General features: G+C 40.0%; 2 protein-coding genes across 2 annotated transcripts in view; one reads left to right on the top strand and one right to left on the bottom strand.

Moving 5' to 3' along the window:
* man2a2 (mannosidase, alpha, class 2A, member 2) overlaps nt 1–13,287 on the bottom strand; it is a 17,769-nt gene extending 4,482 nt beyond the window's left edge. Inside the window, exons 1-20 of the mRNA XM_014005529.1 lie at nt 13,185–13,287; nt 11,132–12,094; nt 10,452–10,709; nt 9,701–9,845; nt 8,639–8,810; nt 8,282–8,409; nt 7,784–7,957; nt 7,219–7,405; nt 5,562–5,739; nt 5,027–5,229; nt 3,757–3,939; nt 3,463–3,577; nt 3,274–3,344; nt 3,016–3,181; nt 2,149–2,385; nt 1,816–1,938; nt 1,452–1,566; nt 1,155–1,288; nt 906–1,047; nt 559–692 (exon numbers count right to left, since the gene is read on the bottom strand). Coding sequence (XP_013860983.1) covers nt 559–692; nt 906–1,047; nt 1,155–1,288; nt 1,452–1,566; nt 1,816–1,938; nt 2,149–2,385; nt 3,016–3,181; nt 3,274–3,344; nt 3,463–3,577; nt 3,757–3,939; nt 5,027–5,229; nt 5,562–5,739; nt 7,219–7,405; nt 7,784–7,957; nt 8,282–8,409; nt 8,639–8,810; nt 9,701–9,845; nt 10,452–10,709; nt 11,132–11,263 — 2,997 coding nt within the window. The 5' untranslated portion in view covers nt 11,264–12,094; nt 13,185–13,287. The remainder of the gene's footprint in view (nt 1–558; nt 693–905; nt 1,048–1,154; nt 1,289–1,451; nt 1,567–1,815; nt 1,939–2,148; nt 2,386–3,015; nt 3,182–3,273; nt 3,345–3,462; nt 3,578–3,756; nt 3,940–5,026; nt 5,230–5,561; nt 5,740–7,218; nt 7,406–7,783; nt 7,958–8,281; nt 8,410–8,638; nt 8,811–9,700; nt 9,846–10,451; nt 10,710–11,131; nt 12,095–13,184) is intronic.
* Nucleotides 13,288–16,243: 2,956 nt separating this feature from the next.
* Nucleotides 16,244–20,365, top strand: part of unc45a (unc-45 myosin chaperone A) — an 8,625-nt gene continuing 4,503 nt past the window's right edge. Inside the window, exons 1-13 of the mRNA XM_014005524.1 lie at nt 16,244–16,385; nt 16,618–16,810; nt 16,993–17,168; nt 17,253–17,342; nt 17,459–17,626; nt 17,940–18,108; nt 18,220–18,390; nt 18,571–18,742; nt 18,832–19,132; nt 19,375–19,469; nt 19,623–19,764; nt 19,949–20,089; nt 20,232–20,359. Of these exons, the coding sequence (XP_013860978.1) occupies nt 16,362–16,385; nt 16,618–16,810; nt 16,993–17,168; nt 17,253–17,342; nt 17,459–17,626; nt 17,940–18,108; nt 18,220–18,390; nt 18,571–18,742; nt 18,832–19,132; nt 19,375–19,469; nt 19,623–19,764; nt 19,949–20,089; nt 20,232–20,359 (1,970 nt within the window). The 5' untranslated portion in view covers nt 16,244–16,361. The remainder of the gene's footprint in view (nt 16,386–16,617; nt 16,811–16,992; nt 17,169–17,252; nt 17,343–17,458; nt 17,627–17,939; nt 18,109–18,219; nt 18,391–18,570; nt 18,743–18,831; nt 19,133–19,374; nt 19,470–19,622; nt 19,765–19,948; nt 20,090–20,231; nt 20,360–20,365) is intronic.

Here is a 20,365-nt window from a genome sequence, read left to right as displayed (position 1 = left end):
GTATTTTATTTAGTTATAATGTAAATACAATATAAATTAAACCAGGATTTAGAATAATTATGATTTTGAACCAAGATTTAGTATAATTATCATTTTGATTCGTATGGTAATGTGTGACTGGGCCTAGTGTCACTTTATGTTGAACAAATTGGGCCCCGAGGTCAAAAAGTTTAAGAACCCCTGGTATAGAGAACAGAACAAAAATCAAAACTACAACTATGGAAGACAGCTACAAGGCTGGTCAAAAAGCATCCTTGCTGTTGCCAAGGAAACATTACCTCGCCAGCTCCTTCACTCAACATTTCAGAGATGAAAGAACGAAACAAGGACGAGAGTTTGGCAAAGAAGCCATCATGCTGAGGGTAATGGAGTGGAGAAAAGCAAAGAGGGGGGAAACAAAATTAGCAGAGAGGATAACACAAAGACAGATGGAGTGGTAATGAGTACTGAGGAAAAAAAATATTTAGACAAAGTGTTAATGGTAACATAGAATGAAAAGATCATTTTGAATTACACTAAACAACCTTCGAAACGCACAGCTGCCGACATCATGCTGACCTTGTTGCCGGTGAATCTCCTCTCCAGCAGCAGCCTGAAACGGTTGGCAGTCTTCTTGTTGTCTTTCAGACCCTGACCCAGCCCGCGATTATCATCCTGCATCAGCCGCCGGTCCATAATCACTTCGAGCTGGCCTGAGGGAGGGAGGAGCAGGGACAACAGCTGTGAAGTAAAACCCACGTATTGATCTTTCAGACATCAGTGGGAAGAGAGAGTTTAGCTCAGTGCARGGCGTGACGACAGGGTCTGTTTCACAGTTTGAGAACCTCGAGGGGAAATTTTAAAAAAAAAGGAAAATAACCTTTCTAAAACCAGTCAAAAAATTTTAAAAAGTAGTAATCACAAACCACTTTCCAGGCTGGAGACACCCAAAGACTGAGCAGTGTGCAGCGTGAGGCGGTGATGGCTGTCCTGGATGTACGCCTGGCTGGGCATCGGATAAAAGTTGCCCTGCAAGGGAAGCTTTTGGTAGTATCTACGAGGCTGAATCTACCAGASCAGAAGACAAAAAAATAAATAAATAACATTTTAAAACTTAGGTCAATCCTGATCTTACATGAAGCACAAAAAGTTCTCAGGACAAAAATGTGGCCGACCTGGAAGCCGTTCAGGTCGGTGTAGAAGACATCTCCGTTCTGAATGCTGGTGACCAGTCGCATGGCCAGCTCCTTATTGGTCTGATCTCTGATGTCCACCGTTGTAGTCATGTCTACAGACAAACCATCCACGCCTAGAGATACAGCATAAAAAAAGAATCACTCAGTTAACTGAAGGAAAGAAATATTAAAGGAATATTTTCTTCAACATATTGCCTCTTGTCATATTTTACCATCTGGTGTCTATAAAGAGAAAACGTGAGCCAATTCTATTGTGCAGCTTTGTGTGTTTATTACCCGGCACATTGTGTATGCGGACGGTCTGCTCAAAGTGCTGGTATTGTGCCACCACTTCAGAGAAAAGAGGCCCTTCAACAACACGCACCACAGGTGGTTCTTTCTGGTTGTACGGCTACAAACAGGAAGAGACAGAGCAGGCATGAAAACAAGATGTGCTAAAAAAAAGGGTAACAACTGGCAGCATAATACAGTGCAGAAGCTGAGTCTTTAGACTCTGTTCTTTAAACCTTGAGATGACACAGCAGCCAGAATTTCTGCCCTGAGCTTCCCAGCAGGATAAAATGAGAGGATACTCATGGGAGGCTTCATCAAAGCTCCTTAGGAGCAAAMGCAACATGTGCGACACCAACCAAGAAGATACCTTTGGTTTTCCATCAGGCAGGAAGAGGTAAGCGCCGCTTTTGTCTTTTGAAGGACGCGTGCCATAGACCATGAACTGCATTTGAACCTTCACTTCCTGAGGATCATCCTTCCGCTTGATGCTCTGCAGATCAAAAAGCAACACAAAGAGAGAAAGCAAGAAGAAGAGGAAGATGAAAGATTGATTCTGTAGCAACAACACGAGCACTGTTTTCTTTGATCAGGCTGCTGCAAAGCATTTGGAGCTCAGAAAGATCGAAGTTAGGGCAGATTAGTAAATCCTTGATATAGATTTGAGGTCAAAAGAACCAAAAATAAATAAATAAATACCCACCTCCAGTAGCCCAGTGATTCCAGAGAAGCCCAGGGTTAGAGCTTGGCTGCTAATGTAGAAGGTCTGCGAGTCCGTCAGCTGAGAGCGAACAGGAAGTGGATCGACAGCCCGAGCGGTGACACTCCGACTAGACAGCCTGAGCACCGTGTCTGACCGAAACGTCATGGGAGAGTCCGGCGAGTCGTACAGGTGGAAAATAGCCAGACTGAGAGGTGGCAAACGAACCATGAACGTCGCCTATAAAACGCAAAGAAAAAGAAAAATCAGTAACGACTGCAAACAGTGACAACAAAAAAGCTCTCATTAAAAAAAAGCTGGCTTCATTTCCCTTTTTAAATTAGAACGTTAAGTGTTGATCAAAAAGGCACTGATTAAGATTTAAAAGCTTTCGCAAATTACCAACAGTGCAGGAGTTAACATGTGAACAAAGACRGTGTTAATTAGTCTGTGTTTTGTGTCACACTTTAATTGAAAACTTTCAGTGAGTGCAGTTTTTTTATTTAGAAGATATAAATCAGAAATAACTGCAAAAGCACATAGAAGCAAAGGCTTCCACGTGCAGATTTGATACCAGATTTTAACCTTTTTATTTTCCTTTTAACGAATTGAAAACCATTAGTTGTCCTGAGTGGGGACATAGTATATGCAAAAGTAGAAAAAAATATAATGGGRAAATTAATTAAATAAATATTATTTCACTTAGAAAATATTAGTCCACTAAGTGTTTCAGTACTATTTTCATCAACATGTTTGTCTTTACAAGTATTGATGCAACATGATACTGATTTGTGAGCTGAACAACTGCAGAAACAAACATTCTGTGCTGCTCTGGAGAAACCAGTAGCTTAGTAAACATAGTTATCTTACCTCAAATACCTCAGCACTCATCTGAGTCCCAGAGCTCCACTGAGCACTCAGCTGCACAGGGAGAGTCTGTCCATCCTCAGTAAGCACCCGCACCCTGATTGTATTGACCAACACGGTCACTGTGCACAGGCGCTCGTGCTCAATGGGGTTGAACAGAACCAGGTACCTGGCAGAGAAAAAGAAAGAAATCATAAYCACAGGATGGTGGAAGAGTGGCTGAGGGAGGAATTGGGACACGAGAGAGAACAAAGAGAACACCTCGGTCCTGCTGGGTCCAGCTCGATTAAGGTGCGCTGAGGCTGAGAGTCTTGAGTCGCACGTCTGTCATCCTATAGATGTTAAATATAATGGAGAACATATAGTGAATATAGGCAGTAAGATATGTAGGAATGCTTTTTTTTTTATTCTACTAGTGACACCAAAGTGTCAGTCTACACTGTGTCTCACCGTCTCCAGGAAAGGCTCTGTCTGGTAAAAGCGATAAAACTCTTTGTTCTTCATCACCAGGAAATGAGCTGCATTGATGATAACTCTCTTCAGTCCGATAAGTGCACGTAGTAATCTAAAAGGGTGGGAGGAAAAAAGAAGAAGCTTGCATCAACTGTTCTGGAGGAAAATGTCACCGTTTAGCTTTGACGTGTTGAAAGGCCAGGATAAAACAATCAGACATAATATTACACAGCAGGGGGAGGTGCGATCCAAATTATAATGAGATTTATTCATCTGCCCTCTGAGTCTTACTTGGTCCCATAATCGATGACGACATTCTCCTTGGCTGTGCCAGTAATGGCATCGTGATGCTGGAAGAGGCCAACTGAGCGCCTGGCATCAACCAGCAGGGCATAATCTGAGACAGGGTAGCGTCCTTCCATACCCGCATGGCGAGCATTTGCAACCGCCAGGCTATAGAGGATCTCTGCCCCCCTGAAGGATAGGGACCAAAAAACAAAAACTTAATGCTGAATTATTGCTTCCTGCTCTTTTTAAACATGTTCAGATGATTCTTTGATTTATTATGTTCGTTACCATTGCTTCTTTCTGAATTTCTTTGTTCAAATTAAGTAAATTTTGTGACAGTCTAATATTTTATAACATCCTAGAGGGACGGAATAGGCTCGCTATGAAAGCTTTGCTGGATGCAGGAAGTAGGGCCATTGTGTCTGCATGCAGACATGAGGCCCACAGCACTGTGAAAACCTTTATTTGTATGTAAATAAACATAAAAGAGTACTGTACCYGTTTCCTGCCTGATTCAAGTCCTATGAACACCTTACACATCCACTCACTTTGCTAACTACATGAAAAGTACAGCATAAAATACATGTAATAAACAAGCACTTTAAAATAGGTTTGTTTTTCTAGTATTTTGAAACTAAACAGAAATTCTATTTTTCTTGTTGTGTTTTGGCTGCTCCCTTTTTCCTGTTCAAAAAAATTGATTAAAAATATCCATAAAATTTACAAGACTTTTTTTTATTTGCAGATTTTATATTTAAAAATTGTTTTTATTACACATCAGGCACTCTCCACACTTGTCTTGTTAAACATCTATAATAAATTAATTAATAATTTATTATAACTGCTTAAAATGTGGATTGATTCCTAAAACTGAATGAATTGATTTATTGTTTAACAGTAAGTTATGCCTTTAAGACAAATCAAACATGAAACTTCATAACTTTTGTCACAAAATGATTTGTGACGACATTTTTATTCATTTTGAAGTTATATTCTGTTACTAAAACAGACAGCTACAGTTTGATACAAGGACAAAAATGATGTTAAAACATATTTGATTGTATAATTGCTAAAATTCATTTTGCTGAAAAAAAATGAAAATAAAAATAATCATAATTGTGAACGTAGAATCGATAATCAAATCGAGGCTTAAGTGAATCTTTAATAGTAAATTCGTGTTTTTCTTAAAACAACTCCTCTTAATATAAGTGTAACTACTATAACCTGCCCAACTTAGTTTCTTATCACTGATGTGTCAATATATTTATCCTACCTGAGCTGAGATTCAATTATACGGTCCAGGCTTTTGTAAAAAGGTCGAGAGGTGTAATAACCAGTCCAGTAGTGGTCTTCGCGGTCTGCATAGGCAAAAAAATCTCCGCCGAGCACAGGAAAGTCACCAGGTCTGGATCCTGGAGCCACTCCATAAGCTTTGTATATGGCGTTAAAGTAGTCTGTCAGAGTCCCAAACTGAGCCTGGGAGAACAAAATGACTTAACAGTTAGAGAGAAAAAAATAATAATAAAAAGACTTCCGAACACAAACGTAGCTAAACAGAAGAAATAAATCTTTCATTATTATGCGTGGGCTTTTCATCTTGCTCTTCATCTTTTGCATCAGACGTCAAGCCACGACAGATTCTTTGTTCTGTCAAGCAAGTGAAAATTTGACTGCATAATTCATTCTTTCACTGAGAAACTTCATGCAGAGACGTATGAACAATAAAATGATTTATGACCATAAAAAAGAAAAGAAAAAATACATTTTTGGCAACATGATTTGTGACAACTGTAAAAATCTTTTCTCACCTGAACATGCAGCTCCGGGTGAGAATTCATGTAGTCGAACAGCTTCTGATAATTGATGTACTGCTGATCCCACTCCAGGGCTTTATCGTAGCGAAAGTCATCTCCTAGAGGAATGAGAAGCACCTTGCTGCGGTAAAGTTTTGACTTTTTACGGTACTGATCCAGGAGTAGCTGTGCTCTGCATAAAAAGAAAAGGATGAGAGGAAAGAATAAAACAGAGTTTTTCATACAGCAGGTTGGGAAATCACTACCCCTCCAGAAACAGGAAGGTTTAATTGGCTCTGGAGGTAGTTTTCACAGAAATACAWCCTCTAAAAGCTGCATAATGTGGCTCCCAGTGAATAAGTGCTGGGTGTCTGTGTTCTTTAGTTCAGTTTCACTATTTGGCTGTTGTCACTGGCACAGGTTCAAGCAGAGTTTATTAAGAGACCATTACAAAACAGTGCAACAGCAATGACAAATCTGCTGTGTGTTGCTGAATTTGAGTGGAAACAAAAAACGGACAAAATCTTGTGTAGAGATGATGCCCTAACTTAGAATAACCACTAATACACATGCAACAAATGTCTTTACAAGCTCATTGGGTTGTTGTTGTTTTTTGTTTGTTTGTTTGTTTGTTTGTTTTTGCCTGAGAAGTTTAACATGTTTCCCCTAGAGCAGGAGGGCCACATGAGTGTTATGGTGGCCTTCAAAGGGCCAGTTGTAATGAACTTTGACGTTTCATGTTTAACTTTAACTAAACCGTGTTTTAACATGTCCTCTTTAAACACTGATAAGAACTAAGTGTATGACTAACTAAATCTGAAATACAGAAATATTATTAAAAGTAAAACTAATAATGTTTTACTCGCTGATGAGTCTCTAGTGAGTAGCTAGTATGCATTATGGCAGAGTTAGTTTATGGCGGACGCTGACTTTAAAGCAGCTTATTTTTAGACTGCTCAGTTCCTTAAAGCCAACAGTTCAGGGGCAGGACAATTGTTATTATCTTTCACCTTTTTAATTTATTTTGTTGCATTTAATCATAAATTTGAAGTTTACCATTGATATAAGAAACAYGTTTCATGTTAAAAGAAAAAAAAAGAAAAAAAAGGCACGTGCCCTGGAGTATTGGCCTTGGGAGAGCAGGGGGCTTTTGAACATAGAATAATGACTCACAGAAGAAACATTACTGTTATTTATCAAAAGAGTCCAGTTTTTTTATTATAAAACTTCATGAAAATGAAGTCTGCAATTTAATTTGCATTACTTGAATCTTATATATCTTTCACTTAAATAACTAATACYTCTAATATGTATATATAATATGTCTATTCATAAACTAATTTCCGATATCTGGAATATAAGTGTGGTGAAGCTGATTAAATGCAAAAACAGCCTGCCATACACTATACATATATATATATATACACGTTACATTATATATATTGAAACTTATTGTGGTAGAACATTAGCGAAGAAAGAATTTGTCAAAGTTTACCCCTGTAATTAATACAACCTCTCAGCTTTATGGATTGGGGGCGTGGTTGTTAAGTGGGGCGGTCGGTTCTGTTGGTGTGGGGGGGGGGGGCTCCTTGAACAATAGTAGCAGAAACACTGCAACTAACCTGATGAAACCTTTTAACTGGGATTTATTGTTTAGAAAATAAACGCTCACCTTTCTGCTACATTGGCTTCCACTACAGATTTTGGTGGCACCTTCCAGGGACAGTTGATCCGACCTCCCGGTAACCTTTTAAAGTCAAACTGGCAACAGACCTTGGGATCAGGCCCACAGGTGTGAGGCACATCGTAGCTGTAGAATGGCATCATGTGGCAAAACATGTCTGTGCTCGACCCCGTGTCTGTTAAYGCAATAAAGTAAAAGTCGACAAACGAATGACAATTTTGGAAAAAAAAAAAAAAAGAATCTACTAATGAAATGACAAGGCAGTTAACACAGAAAGCATGTTTTTCTCTTCGTATTTATGAACAGACACAAAGTACTGACAATCTAAAATTTCTGAGYTTTTCAGAGAGCAAGCAGGCAGTGGATCTGCAGCAGCCACTCAGTTCCTACAGAAATTATAATACAGACAAATCTGTTGAGACTATTACAGAGTGTACTTTTTAAAATTCCTCTCCCTTTTTAACTCAGATGACAAGTGGCCTGGGCTCCTCTTTAAATGAGCTTGAAAATGAGCACATGAATCATAAGACGATGCTGGCGCAGGTCCACTCACCCCATGCCTGCCTCCACATAAACTCTAGACTGCGGGTGGAGGAAAAGTGTTTTTTAATTGAATAGTGGATCCTTTGGATGAGCATGCTGGTCAGGTTGGCCCTCTTCAGGAGATAAGGCATGGTGGCGCTGTGACCAAAGGGGTCCACCGCCCACCCGCTCTGAGGAGTTATACCTATGAAAACAAGCAGGAAGCAAGTATTTCAGTTAAATACTCGGATAAAGAAGGAGATGCTTTTTTTTTTCCTTTGGATGCATGATACACTGAAAGCACCACAAATCATTTTATTGCCTGCAGAGCCAGGCGCTACATCTGCATGTGGGATGTTGAGCCTCAATTTTACTATCAAGCACACCGWGGAGTGGAATAATTTAGAATCGGGTGAAGGCAAATGTCCTAAAACATCTCAGAGAGGAGCCACTTAAACATTTATGCATCATTCCTCTGAATATAAGTGCTAGTGCTRGAATAAGGAATCGTTTCTGATGGAGTGTGTACCTAGATTTTGTTCTAGCCACTGATGCCCTTCAATGAGCTGGTCTATCATGGCAAAGTAGTGAGCGTTGGCTTCATCTGTCATCACCCAGCCTCCCGTCACAATCTCAAGCTGTCCTCCAAGGATTAGCCTGTTAAAAAGAACGGATTAAGAGAAGCAAGGTGAGAATAATCCYGCCCTAATGTGAGAGAGTCACACTAACAAGATAGCAGACTTATTTTTAGAGCTTCAACAATCTGCCAGCAGATATCCCCTGCTATGTAGCGCTTATGGTCTAAACTGTCTGCATCAACTAACTCTGACAATTAAAAAGGGAAAATAATTAGCAAGAATGTTCGCTTCACAAAACTGTGACTCACTTGCGCATGGCCTCCTGTTTATGCACGTCTGAAGTCTCCCACCACTTGGCGAAGAACGAAATCTCAGACCAGATGAACTTCCGGCGAGGATCCTCAGCCAGCTTCACAACCATGTTGTTTAAAATGTGTTGCGTCTGGTCTGTGAAGTACTTGTCAAAAGTCTTGACCCAACCTAACAACACAGGAGGACCAAATTAAGCAGTCTGCAGAAGCACTGGTGAAGCATATGGTCTATCGCAAACTGAGTTTTGTCTGAAACCAAACATTTCTACTGTGATTACGTGGCCATCTGATCCAGAGACATGAAGAAAGGGCAGGTGGAGAGCCCGAAAGATGTAAAAAATGCTCCATGAATAAACTCATGTTTTATTCAGAGTTGGTCCACACAGAAAGCAAACTGGTTTAAAGAAGTGACTAAAACGCACTGCCTGCAATTTGCATCCCTGTGCTMTGGTCTTTGCATTCTACACATAAATGTCACATAGTCAACTTTGCTGCAAAAAGACGGCCTGACATTTCCAACCGAAAAGGCAGTCCATAAAGATGGAACAATTAATGCTGCAGAAAACAGCTAAGAAAACTTTGCAGCTCAAAATAAAGCCAATCCCTACTGTTAATGGATACAATTTGCAAGACTTTGCAGCCTGTCAACATATCAATAACTGTCAAGTTAGGAAACACATCACAGGCTGGTAAACAAGTTTAATGGAAATGTCAGTCTAAAATACAATTACAGCCAATTGTTTCTAAAAATAGCCACAGTTTTCCCAATGCCAATATCTTCCTAATTCTATTGTTTGTGACCAAGCTGTCAATCTTGTCAGCTTCATACGTATGATAACAGAAGAAAATAATTGATTTATGCTTCTCTGTAACTACCACTCCACTCAGGTGAGGACTAAAAGTAATTGACTTAACTTCCTTTGTACAAACCAAATCTGTCCTTTAGGTTTTTAAACTAACTTCAATGTTTGCTTTAAGATTTGTCTCAGGAAAAAAAAAAAGTCTCATACGCTTAAAGTCACAGATCTGTTTGATATTCAACAAAGCCTCATAACTCACCTGGATCATTGTGAGAATGAGGGACCACAAATACTTGCAGAGGTTCACTATTCCACTCATCAGGTTCATAAGTGATGTCAAAGCCCTGCTTCCATACACCACCGTCAGGGTTATCAAACTTGAGAAGGGAGTACACATCCAGCATCTAAACATAAAACAATTACTTCAAAAGAAAAGCTTGGAAATAGGCACAAAAGGACAAGTACGGTGTGGCTAAAAGAATATACGGTTCAAACACAACAGGTGACATTAGTTATGCTAACCATCTTGTTTCAATCCTTAATTCTGCTGGGAGAGTTTGCATTCTGGCTTTCAAGTTGATGTTACATTGACATTTCCAACCAACAAACATTATTAACCCACCAGTCACATCCCACAATACTGCTGCTAAAAGTCTATGCAATACCATTTGCAAACTGATTAAAAATGTATAAAAAAACACAATAAGGAGTTTGTTGTTCACACGGCCCCCCAACTCATCAAATAGCAAATTAATGGGATCTAATGGTGTATGCGGTGAAAAAGGATCKTTTTAAGACCCACTCTGTTCTTACAGGACCTAAAGGATCCATTAATAATATTTTGGTACCAGACTTTTARAATCAGGTCTTTAGGATGTGTCTGCCCAAACTGGTCCGATTTTTTTTGTGCTGGCATTAAAAAGGACCTATCCACTAACAATTGGCTGGTCAAGTTTCATCTTTTCAGACCCACAGTTTCTTATTATCTTGTAGAAGTACAACTTGTTTACCTGAACATCAGCTTGAGCTCGTTTTTGCTCCGCAAACTGGCAATCCTGAGGCTGTACGGCGAGGAAAGCGGGTCGACCGTCGAAGGGTAGGACCCAGGAACCATTGGCACTTCTGAAAGGCAGGTGGCCACTYGGAGACACAGCTCCAGTGTCTGTGAGCTCCATCACAGAATCTTTTATGTGGCTAATAATTTGATGGTTTTCCTCCAGGAGCTGCTCCAGCTGCTCTATCCGGTTCTGCAGCACTGAAATTTGGCTCTGAACAGAATTTTAACAAATTTTAAATTGCACCACTATAAATACAACTAAGCAATATTCTTATCAGAAATTACTATTTTATTCAAAGTTTAGAAAATACAGCATTTAACAAATGCATTTAAAGCACAAGGATTTCGATGAAAACAGTCAAATCAGCACAATATGTAAAATGAAGACGTGATTTGATGAGTCTACGTAAATCCAAGATAAAAARTAATAATCTTCAGGTTCATATTACAAGATAAAGTATTTTTCAAAAGTCTATTAAACAGGCTTTTAGTGATGTAGAAATCTTTTTGCCCGTGACTTTAAGGCAGCGGAAAGTGTGTGACACAAGCAGGGAAAGACAGGAACAGAGCAGCTGTACAAACAAGTGCAGAGTGAGAGCTTTTACACAGCACATAAACAACAATTATTCTTACCCTTGGAAAGTTCCCTCCATTCTGTCGCCTTGCAGGGTCATGTTGGACTCGATCCAACATCAGATAGAGCGAGAACACGGCCACACAGAATATGGCCCCTCCACACACCGTCACCTGTTTTCTCAGCTTCATCCTTCTGTAGAGCAATCCTCCTCCTGGGATTTGACGTTTCTCAAAAAATATGACCTTGACTGCACCGGGTTTTTGTTTTCAGCACAGTGGGGGAAGAAGATCCTGAAAAGCTGGATCAAAATCCTTCAGGTGTAAAAATGAACGATAGAAACCAAACTATGCCAGTAWGCAAGGTTTAGTCCCACTCCTGTGATGCCTGCAGCCTCCACTAATCATACTGGAGACCACAATGATAGAGGCTACAGCAGTGGTAGCAGCGGATAAGAGTACTAAAGCTGCAATAGCTGGCAAGCAGTCTGTCGGCTCAGGCCCAACCACAGCCACCGGTAGTCTCCTTCAAAGTGGCCCTTGTGCTCAACCATCCAAATCAATGAGATTGCAGAAAAAGGGGGGAAAAAAGCCCAACACAGAAGAAGATCAGACAGGGAAACTAGTGTCCCTGCAGCATGATTGTTGATGCTGTCGCAGGCCTGCTCTTCTGGTCCAGTCCCCACTTCCACAGCAAAGTTAATCCCCCAGTAGTGCCAAAGTTGATGTCCTTTTTCACAAATGGTCTCGTGTGTCACAACAGTATGACCCACAGTTTGCTTACTGAGCACGTGCAAAGTAACAGGCTGAGGGGAAAAAAAAGTCTGGCTAAGAGCAGCAACAGCAGATTTTTTAATCAAGCCTCAGCACTGCCACAGAGCAGCTTCAGGAATTAAAATGAGGCAAATACTATCRTTCTCTCAGCGGCATAATGACTGCATATCTACCGTGGCAGCATGGGCAGCGCCTGTCCTTGATCACAAGCGCCAAATCGACATCACTTCAGGCAGTCCTCTTCAGCTACTGGGAACAATTTAAGACAAATGTAGCATTCATAAACACGTATTTTTGGCCTACTATTTCAAAAGAATGACAAAAAAGCACAAGTCTCTGTGGAAAACGTGAGCTCATTTTACTTTATCAAGTAAAGCCAACACAAGGAGAAAAACAGCTAACAGAAATACCCTGTGTTACCTTTGATAGGCGTTCATATTTTCCTCTGAGAATCTAGTATGATAATCCTCTAGCTTCCCAGGCTGGGAGCATCCCAGCATTTACCACAAGGAGTTGGGATAATAAACTTGGCACGGACATTTGTTAAGATTGGCTAGGGGAAAGCAGCCTTAAAGCCACCCAGAAATATAATTTCTTAAGACCATCTGGACCAGAATAAAGTCCAATAAGAAAAATGTTTATGCTGATGTGCGTGGTCGAGAAACAAAACACTTTTTTCCATCAGGTAAAGAAATGCTAATGTACAGCTGATCCCAAGATYCTTACAAATACTACTAATGGATTGATACCATACCAAAAGGTAAAACTGTTACATAGCTGAATGGGCGAACTACCATGACACAAAATGGGATTCCTCGGGTTACTGACTGATAGGTGGCACCTCTGTAAACGTTTTACAGCAACTTTAGACTAATATAACTAGACTGCGTTAAACTCGAGTCCACTTACATCAAAAGCCTTCTGTCTAAGCTAAAACGCACTGGTTAAACAACCTAGTTCCAGAACTTATTTTGTCAGATTTACATCGTCTCTCAAACTTAATTACCTCACTCAAACACTAACACGGAAGATGTAGCGAAATGTTGAGCTAATAAGCTAACGCTAGCACCTATACTGCAATTAATCCAACTAGTCCCGTCTCAAAAACCACAAGGTTAGTTTGAATATTTAAAAAAATCGTAATATTCCTGAAACCCGGTTCCTATCTGCTCCTCCGCAAACGTGTCAAACGTYACAGACGACTTGACAATATTAAGACAATACGTGGCTGATACTACTCCCTGGCTAACTATGTACTTTCTAATAAAACCTTGATACATAAAATAATGTACGACGTTGCTACTTTATGAAGAAAATATGATAAAAAAAATCAGCTTACCCATTAAATACAGATGATATTCCAGCCGGAGGACTGTAGAGCACAGCAGTGAAGCTCTTTTAGCAGCAGGCTGACAGATTACCGGAATAGCATAGTGAGCTTAGCATTTAGCACCGCTGAGCTGCTGCAAAGCCTTCTGGGAAAAAAAATAATAATAGGTCCGTGTGTGCGTGCGCGCGCATCTCCGGTTTAACTGGGAAATTTTAAATTAAATTATTTTGGTAATACTTAAGTATAAAAGATTATAACTTCATTCTAGTGTGTTTTTATAAAGGTTCCGTCAGATTGCCTAATGCTGAATTCAAATTACATATTTGTTTTTTTTTTACATTAAATTTTTGCATTGCAAAAAAGGTACCCTGTTTGTTTACTGCTAGGTTACTTCAAAAACTGATACTAAAAATATTGCATCACATTCTAAGGGTAAAACTTTTTGATCTCCACAAATAATAATTTCTGTTCTTGCACATCTAAAACTGTATTTTTAGTAAAATATAACACAGGCTATAGGTGTGTGGTGCAAGATAATTGCATGGATATAAAATAAGCCTATATTGTTGTTGTTGTTGTTTTTTCCCCTATTAGTAACTAAACAGCAGCAGCACAAAATCAGCTCCATTTTACAATGCGCTATGCACGGTTTCTCTTATTATATTATGTACATCGCATAAAGTAGTGTGCAAAAGCAAGAGATGCTCTTCTCTGCCTCTCACTGGCCTTTTTTTTTTTTTTTTTTGCTTGTGGTTTATACCCTTATTTGATTTGGATCCCATTACCTCTGACTGATAGCAGCAGAGGATATAACACCACCTGCCAATCCACAGTCATATTGACTGTATCCCACACTATGTGGTGCAAGTTTGATTGTTTTGTTCAAAGAATAAATTGAGAACTTCCTTTTCATGTTACAGAACAGGAGTTAAAGAAAAGAAATGTATTATAAAAATATATAAAATAATATATAAATATATAAATCGCCATTAAAGACATACTTCATATTTAAATTGCACATGACAATGATCTATTTTGTTTGTCCACACTTTTGGTATGGTATTTTTAAAATGTTTCTTATTATTTTTCTTTAAATTTGTTCACGTAATCATGAGTACATCAAATACTATATCCAGCTTTGCCCACAGGATGAATAGACAGAGTTTGCTTTGTAAGATTGTAAAACACTTTTGCACAACCTTGTCACCTATAGACTCAGTCTAACGTGACAAGCCTGACCACGATGCAGGTAAACAACATCTGGAAATCATTGAGGGAAAAACATAGTTCTTTGCAAGTGATCAGCATTGTTGTGTTTTGATGGCTCATTCAGGAACTGTGGTGCTTTTTTTTTTTTTTTAGAAACAAGAGATGAGCTAACACTTCAATAATTAATCAGCAAACTGTGCAGGGAGGACAGGAACAGATGGTGGTGTTTTCAGTTTAATTCCGGTCACAAGAGACTGATTACTTTTAACAGGATCTACAAAAACATTCAAAGTGCATCGATAAAGGTGTATGACTTGTTTTATTAGGTTTGGCCCCAGGGATTACTCCAGTAATGACAGCCTAATCTCTTTCAAAACACAGTTGTGATAAAGAACAAATGTTWACACAGCTGCTTTTGATTCTGTTTGGATTTAAATTTTTTATTTATTATTATTATTTTTCCATTTTTCTGCTTAAGTCCCTGGTGCCATCGCTGAGCCTCACAAACCTCCTGCAGATCAGTTATGTTTGGGATCTTAACCCTGCACAGACTGTTTGGGCTGGAGATTCTTCCCAATTAAGAAAGCATCCAAGGTAATCTGAATTGAAACTGGTGTACCAGAATATGGGCCCAAAGGGAGCCAATATGTCTCTGAGGTGACGAAGGACAAACAAKAATAGTGCTGGTCTGAGAGTTCCCAGGGACTGATGCAAGAAATACTCTACAAATAGCACAAATAACAATGATGCAAGCATGCATTACTGTGCAACAAATTTTAAACCTCTCCAAACGCCAGAGGTGGGTAACGTACCCAAAAGATGTACTTAAGTAAAAGTAGAACTTTTACTCAAGTTAAAAATAAGCTTTCCAAGAAATTACTCAAGTTAAAGTAAAAAAAAGTGTTTTGTAAAAAAGCTACTTGAGTCATAATATCAGATTTTTTTATTATGTCAACAGACTGAAAAAAAGAAAGGTATGTTAAAGATTGGGTAGGCTATTTTTAAAGAATAAGACGTAAAAATAGCAATACTTCATAATAATATAAAGTAAAAAGTATGGTGTTGTAAAACTAACCCTAAAAGTACATTTTTTTCCAAATAGTAACAGAGTAAATATTAGCCTACTATCCATGTCCTTGGCCTAATAATGTATTAATTTATGTGTTGGTTCCAAGGAGCCACAAACTTTCTCYTAATTCTTTAAGTGGTCTTAGTCAGTCAATCTCCAGAGGTCTTTTAGGTTTATTTGTTTGTTTTCCACTTTGCATTTTTCACTCAAATCTTGCTCAGTTTTTGGACTCAACCTGGATCGTGTTGAGGCTAACAACAAAACAATTTCTAGAATATGAAAATTATCTGTAAGTAAATTACATTTTTTTTGCTTTGTTTCTTTTTAGTTTTAAGCTCTTTGTTGGTCTGAAAATGTTTTAATTTTGACAAGCTGTTTTATCTTTGGTGTTCTTAAAAAACATGGRCCTTTTTGGTAGGCTGCAGCTAGTAACAAAGTTACAATTTAAATTAGGTTCTGTCTGTTATMTGTCTGCACAAAACTTCACTGGCTGGATTCACGGGTTAAAGCTGGGCAGTGTAAATAACAAATAAAAGTATTCCTCTGAAAATGGTTCTGTATTAAAAAGCTCACCTACAACAATTACTAATTTCCTTCATTTAAATTTACTGGTTTATTTTTCTCTTATTACCTGAGAACTACCATAAGATTACAGTGTGGCTGAAGCGAGCCACAAAATGAAAATATAGCCAAATGTTAGAAAAAGATAAACACATGCTGCGCTTGTCCGTTTATGGTAAAGCCGAGGAGGAGTGGGGCGGGGTGGTGTGTGACGTCATCAACATGCTGCGTAGTGCGCACACCCGGAAGCYTCGAAAGATGATGGAAGTTTACACTCTCCTTCTAACAACAAAGTGATATAAAAATCAAAATACACGACGCTACGTCCCACCGTATTGMGTCTGAAGATGAGTGAGAGTGAAAAGCGAAAGGTAAGGAAGCAGCAGAAAGATGCTGGGCTGATTTTATTTTGAAACTTTTTTAATGGAAGCGTGTCATTAATACCTGAGAYCTGTACATAAATTAAAACGTGTAGCTTTTTTTATGTTTACGTGATTGAAGTATTATGTGTAGACATTTAGATCCACGTTTCCTGCACTGTGTATGCTACTAAAAACGGGATGCACAAATTCCCTGGTACTCACTTTTTTCTCTTTAATTCAGGACCCTGCAGACCTGAAGGAGGAGGGAAACGCCCTCTTTAAAGCAGGAGACATGCAGGGAGCTGTCTGCTGTTACACCAAAGCACTAAAGCTGACTGATAASCAGGCTGACAGTGCTGTTCTGTACCGTAACCGCTCCGCTTGCTACCTGAAGCTGGAGGAGTACAGCAAGGCAGAAGCTGATGCCACCAAAGGTTAGACAGTTCTCTCTGATTATATATTTCAGACCAGATAATATATTTAATATATTCCCCTATATCATCACAACTGGTAGATTACTGTTAGTTATAAGCCATTATTCTGGACATTACTGAATCTTGATTTGTTAAGGAATCGATGTGCTGTTGTAWATGTTACTACTGTTTCCCTTTGTCAGCACTTGATACGGACCCAGGAGATGTGAAAGCCAGGTTTCGACGGGCTCAGGCTTTCCAGAAGCTTGGTCAGTTTGAACAGGCTTTTCTAGACGCTCAGAGATGTGCCCAACTGGAGSCCAAAAATAAAGCTTTCCAGGATTTGCTTAGACAGCTAGGAGCCCAGATCCAGCAAAAGGTGATGTGAGCCCGATGAGCTTTATTTTGTACTTTTTTCTTTATGAATCTGCTGCTGATTTTAGTCTTTATTTTACCCCTTTAGTCAGCACAGCTAAACTCCACAGATGCTCGCGTGCAGCAAATGTTCTCCCTCCTCTTAGATGCTTCCGCTAAGGACTCCGATCGACAGAAGGTACAGGTGGTTTAGACGCCCTAACAATTGTCGTTCACTCTTTATGTATTTGATTTTGTTGTGTGCACGTAAAACTGAGTTTCACTGGAATATTGCAATACTTGAAACATCTTCAGGCCGCTCAGAATCTGGTGGTATTGTCTCGAGATGAGGCGGGAGCTGAGCAGATTTTCCGAAACGACGGAGTAAAGCTGATTCAGAAACTTCTTCAGTCGAAGCAGGAGGATGTTGTCCTTTCTGCCCTCAGGACTTTGGTTGGGTTGTGCACAGGACATCAGTCAAGAGTAAGTGCTCATTTTGTCACCTTTCAAGTAATTTCTTCACCGACACACAAAAATATATTTTTCCACTTTAAAACCTAGATAAAAGCAAGCAGTGTTTAATAATAGTTGTAAATAAGCCTCTAACAGGAAGTGTCTTGCATTTATTTTTTCTTAAATCAGTTTTATATTATGTCAACAAGTACTGCACATAGTTATAATTCATGTTTACTTCACATAGTCAGATATTTGTAAAGATTACAAAAAAAATCACAAAACTTTTAAAAGAATGGTGTTTGCAGAGGTTTTTTATGCTGACATCTCATATTTCTTCAAGACTATGGCTATAGTGAACGAGCTGGGAATGGAGCAGCTGTGCGCAGTAATGGGGTCAGGAGTTTCCACTGTGTCTCTGGCTGCCTGCCACCTGCTGCAGGTGATGTTTGAAGCTCTGACAGAGGGCATGAACAGAGAGATCAGGGGGAAGGATGAGGCCATACTCCCTGGTGAGTCGGAACACCGTTTGTCTTTATACTTAGAGTTGAAAACACCCCCAGGAGGTATAACACGTGCTTATTGAGTGTGTCTGCTATAACCCTGCTCTTAAATGTACTCAGAGCCATCTAAGGAACTACGGTCGATGTTGCGCCACCTTTTGGAGATGATGCCAGCGRCTAGTGTGTCGGGGCCGGGCCGAGACAGCGCCATCAACCTCCTGGTCAAGCAAGTCCCCCGCAAGTCTTTGAAAAATCCAGACAACTCCCTTACATTGTGGGTGATAGACCAGGGTATGAATCACACCTGCTCGCCTCYTTTTAATGCTTTTGATGATGCAAAAGACAAACATCTTCCAAATAGATGTGTTTCATTCCCTTGATAAAGTGCTYAGCCGGTTTCTGYAAARCAGCAAATGATTTTAGCTGGAATTTTTGTAACCACATAAATAGCACATTTTTTTRCTCCTACAGGGCTTAAGAAAATTCTACAAGTGGCTGGGACCATTCCTGAGCTCTCAGAGGGTCCGCCTCTTACAGACAACACTCACATGACCTGCTCCGTGCTGCTCAGCAAACTGTATGATGACCTAAATAGTGACAAAGAGAGAGAGAACTTTAGCAAACTATCTGAAGAATATGTTCAGTGAGTTGACTCTTATCAGTTTTTGCTTTTTTGTTTGAGAAGAAAAGCTTCAAAACCAAAATGRGTTCTCTAATCTGCGTCTTGGATAGGCAACACTTTAGCCGACCTGGCCTAGACGGCAAGCTGCGCGCCATCCAGACGGTGTCGGTGCTCCTTCAAGGTCCGAGCGACGTGGGCAACCGAGCTCTGGAAATGTCAGGAATGATGGCCGCCGTGATCTCCCTCTGCGCCTCCGAAGACGCGAGTCACCAGCAGATAGCTGTGGAGGCCCTCATCCACGCCGCGGGCAAAGCCAAGAGAGCCTCCTTCATCACGACAAACGGCGTGGCCCTCCTCAAGGACCTCTATAAGAAGAGCGAGAACGAACAGATCCGCGTGAGAGCCCTCGTGGTAAGTGCCGCGGGCGGAAACGTCTCGGATTAAATGGTAAATGGTACTGAACTTATAGAGCGCTTTTCAAGTCCCTCTGGACCCCAAAGCGCTTTACACTAACAGACATTCACCCATGCACACTCATATTCACACACTGATGATGGCAAACTACACTGTAGCCACAGCTGCCCTGGGGCGCACTGATAGAGGCGGGGACATGAAGGCAAAACTCACGGTTTTTGTGTGTGGTTGTCGCGCAGGGCCTGTGCAAGCTCGGGTCAGCGGGAGGGACAGATTTCAGCATGAAGCAATTTGCCGAGGGATCGACTCTCAAGCTCGCCAAGCAGTGCAGGAAGTATGTTTCTGTTCGCTTAATACCAGCAAGAAATMAAAACAGTTGTGTTCCTTCTGATCCTAACTGTTGCTCTTCTTGACCAAACCCAACCATTAAAGAGTGACTTTTTCCAGGGTTGAAAATAAGAATTAAGTTTTATTTCTTATCTGGTAGGTGGCTGTGTAACGAGTCCCTGCCTGCAACCTCCCGTCGCTGGTCAGTGGAAGGTCTTGCCTACCTCACTTTTGATGCTGATGTGAAGGAAGACTTGGTGGAAGACAGAAATGCTCTGCTGGCCATGTTTGAACTAGCAAAGGTTTGGCTTTTTACTTTTTTTTGTAGAGTTTGTTTATATGTTTCAAGCATAAATAGGAAAAAAAATAATTGCGATGCTAGATTCTGTCAGATGTTTTGTATTTGTCCTTTTAGCCTCCATCAACCATTCCAGTTTCATTTACACAGTTTTTTCTGCTTCTTTATTTTTATGTGTATTCGTGCAGTCTGAAGATAAGACTGTGCTTTTTGCTGTGGGCTCTACGTTAGTGAATTGCACCAACAGCTATGARGTGGAGAAGCCAGACCCTCAGATGGTGGAGCTGGCCAAGTACGCAAAGCAGCATGTTCCTGAGGAGCATCCTAAGGTGCTGCTTAAGCCCTCCTTTTTTTTCCATAAACATGCTCGTTTGTTATATTAAGTCAATTTCTTTTTATTGCTCTACATACCTTACATTGTGTTTTGTTTAACTGGTATTTTTTTCTTTGTTTCTTATCTTTTTGTGTCAGGATGCACCTTCYTTTGTGGAAAAAAGGGTAGTTAAGCTGCTGGAAGCTGGTGTGGTGTCTGCACTTGTGTGCATGGTTAAACAGGAGAGTCCTGCCCTCACCGAGGCTTGTAAGGAATGTATTGCCAGGTAAAA

This window comes from Austrofundulus limnaeus, unplaced genomic scaffold (genome assembly GCF_001266775.1).
Source record: "Austrofundulus limnaeus strain Quisiro unplaced genomic scaffold, Austrofundulus_limnaeus-1.0 Scaffold31, whole genome shotgun sequence".
In the NCBI taxonomy this organism is placed as follows: Eukaryota; Metazoa; Chordata; class Actinopteri; order Cyprinodontiformes; family Rivulidae; genus Austrofundulus; species Austrofundulus limnaeus.
Note: the sequence above shows the minus strand (reverse complement) of the source record. Positions and strands in the feature narration are given on the sequence as shown.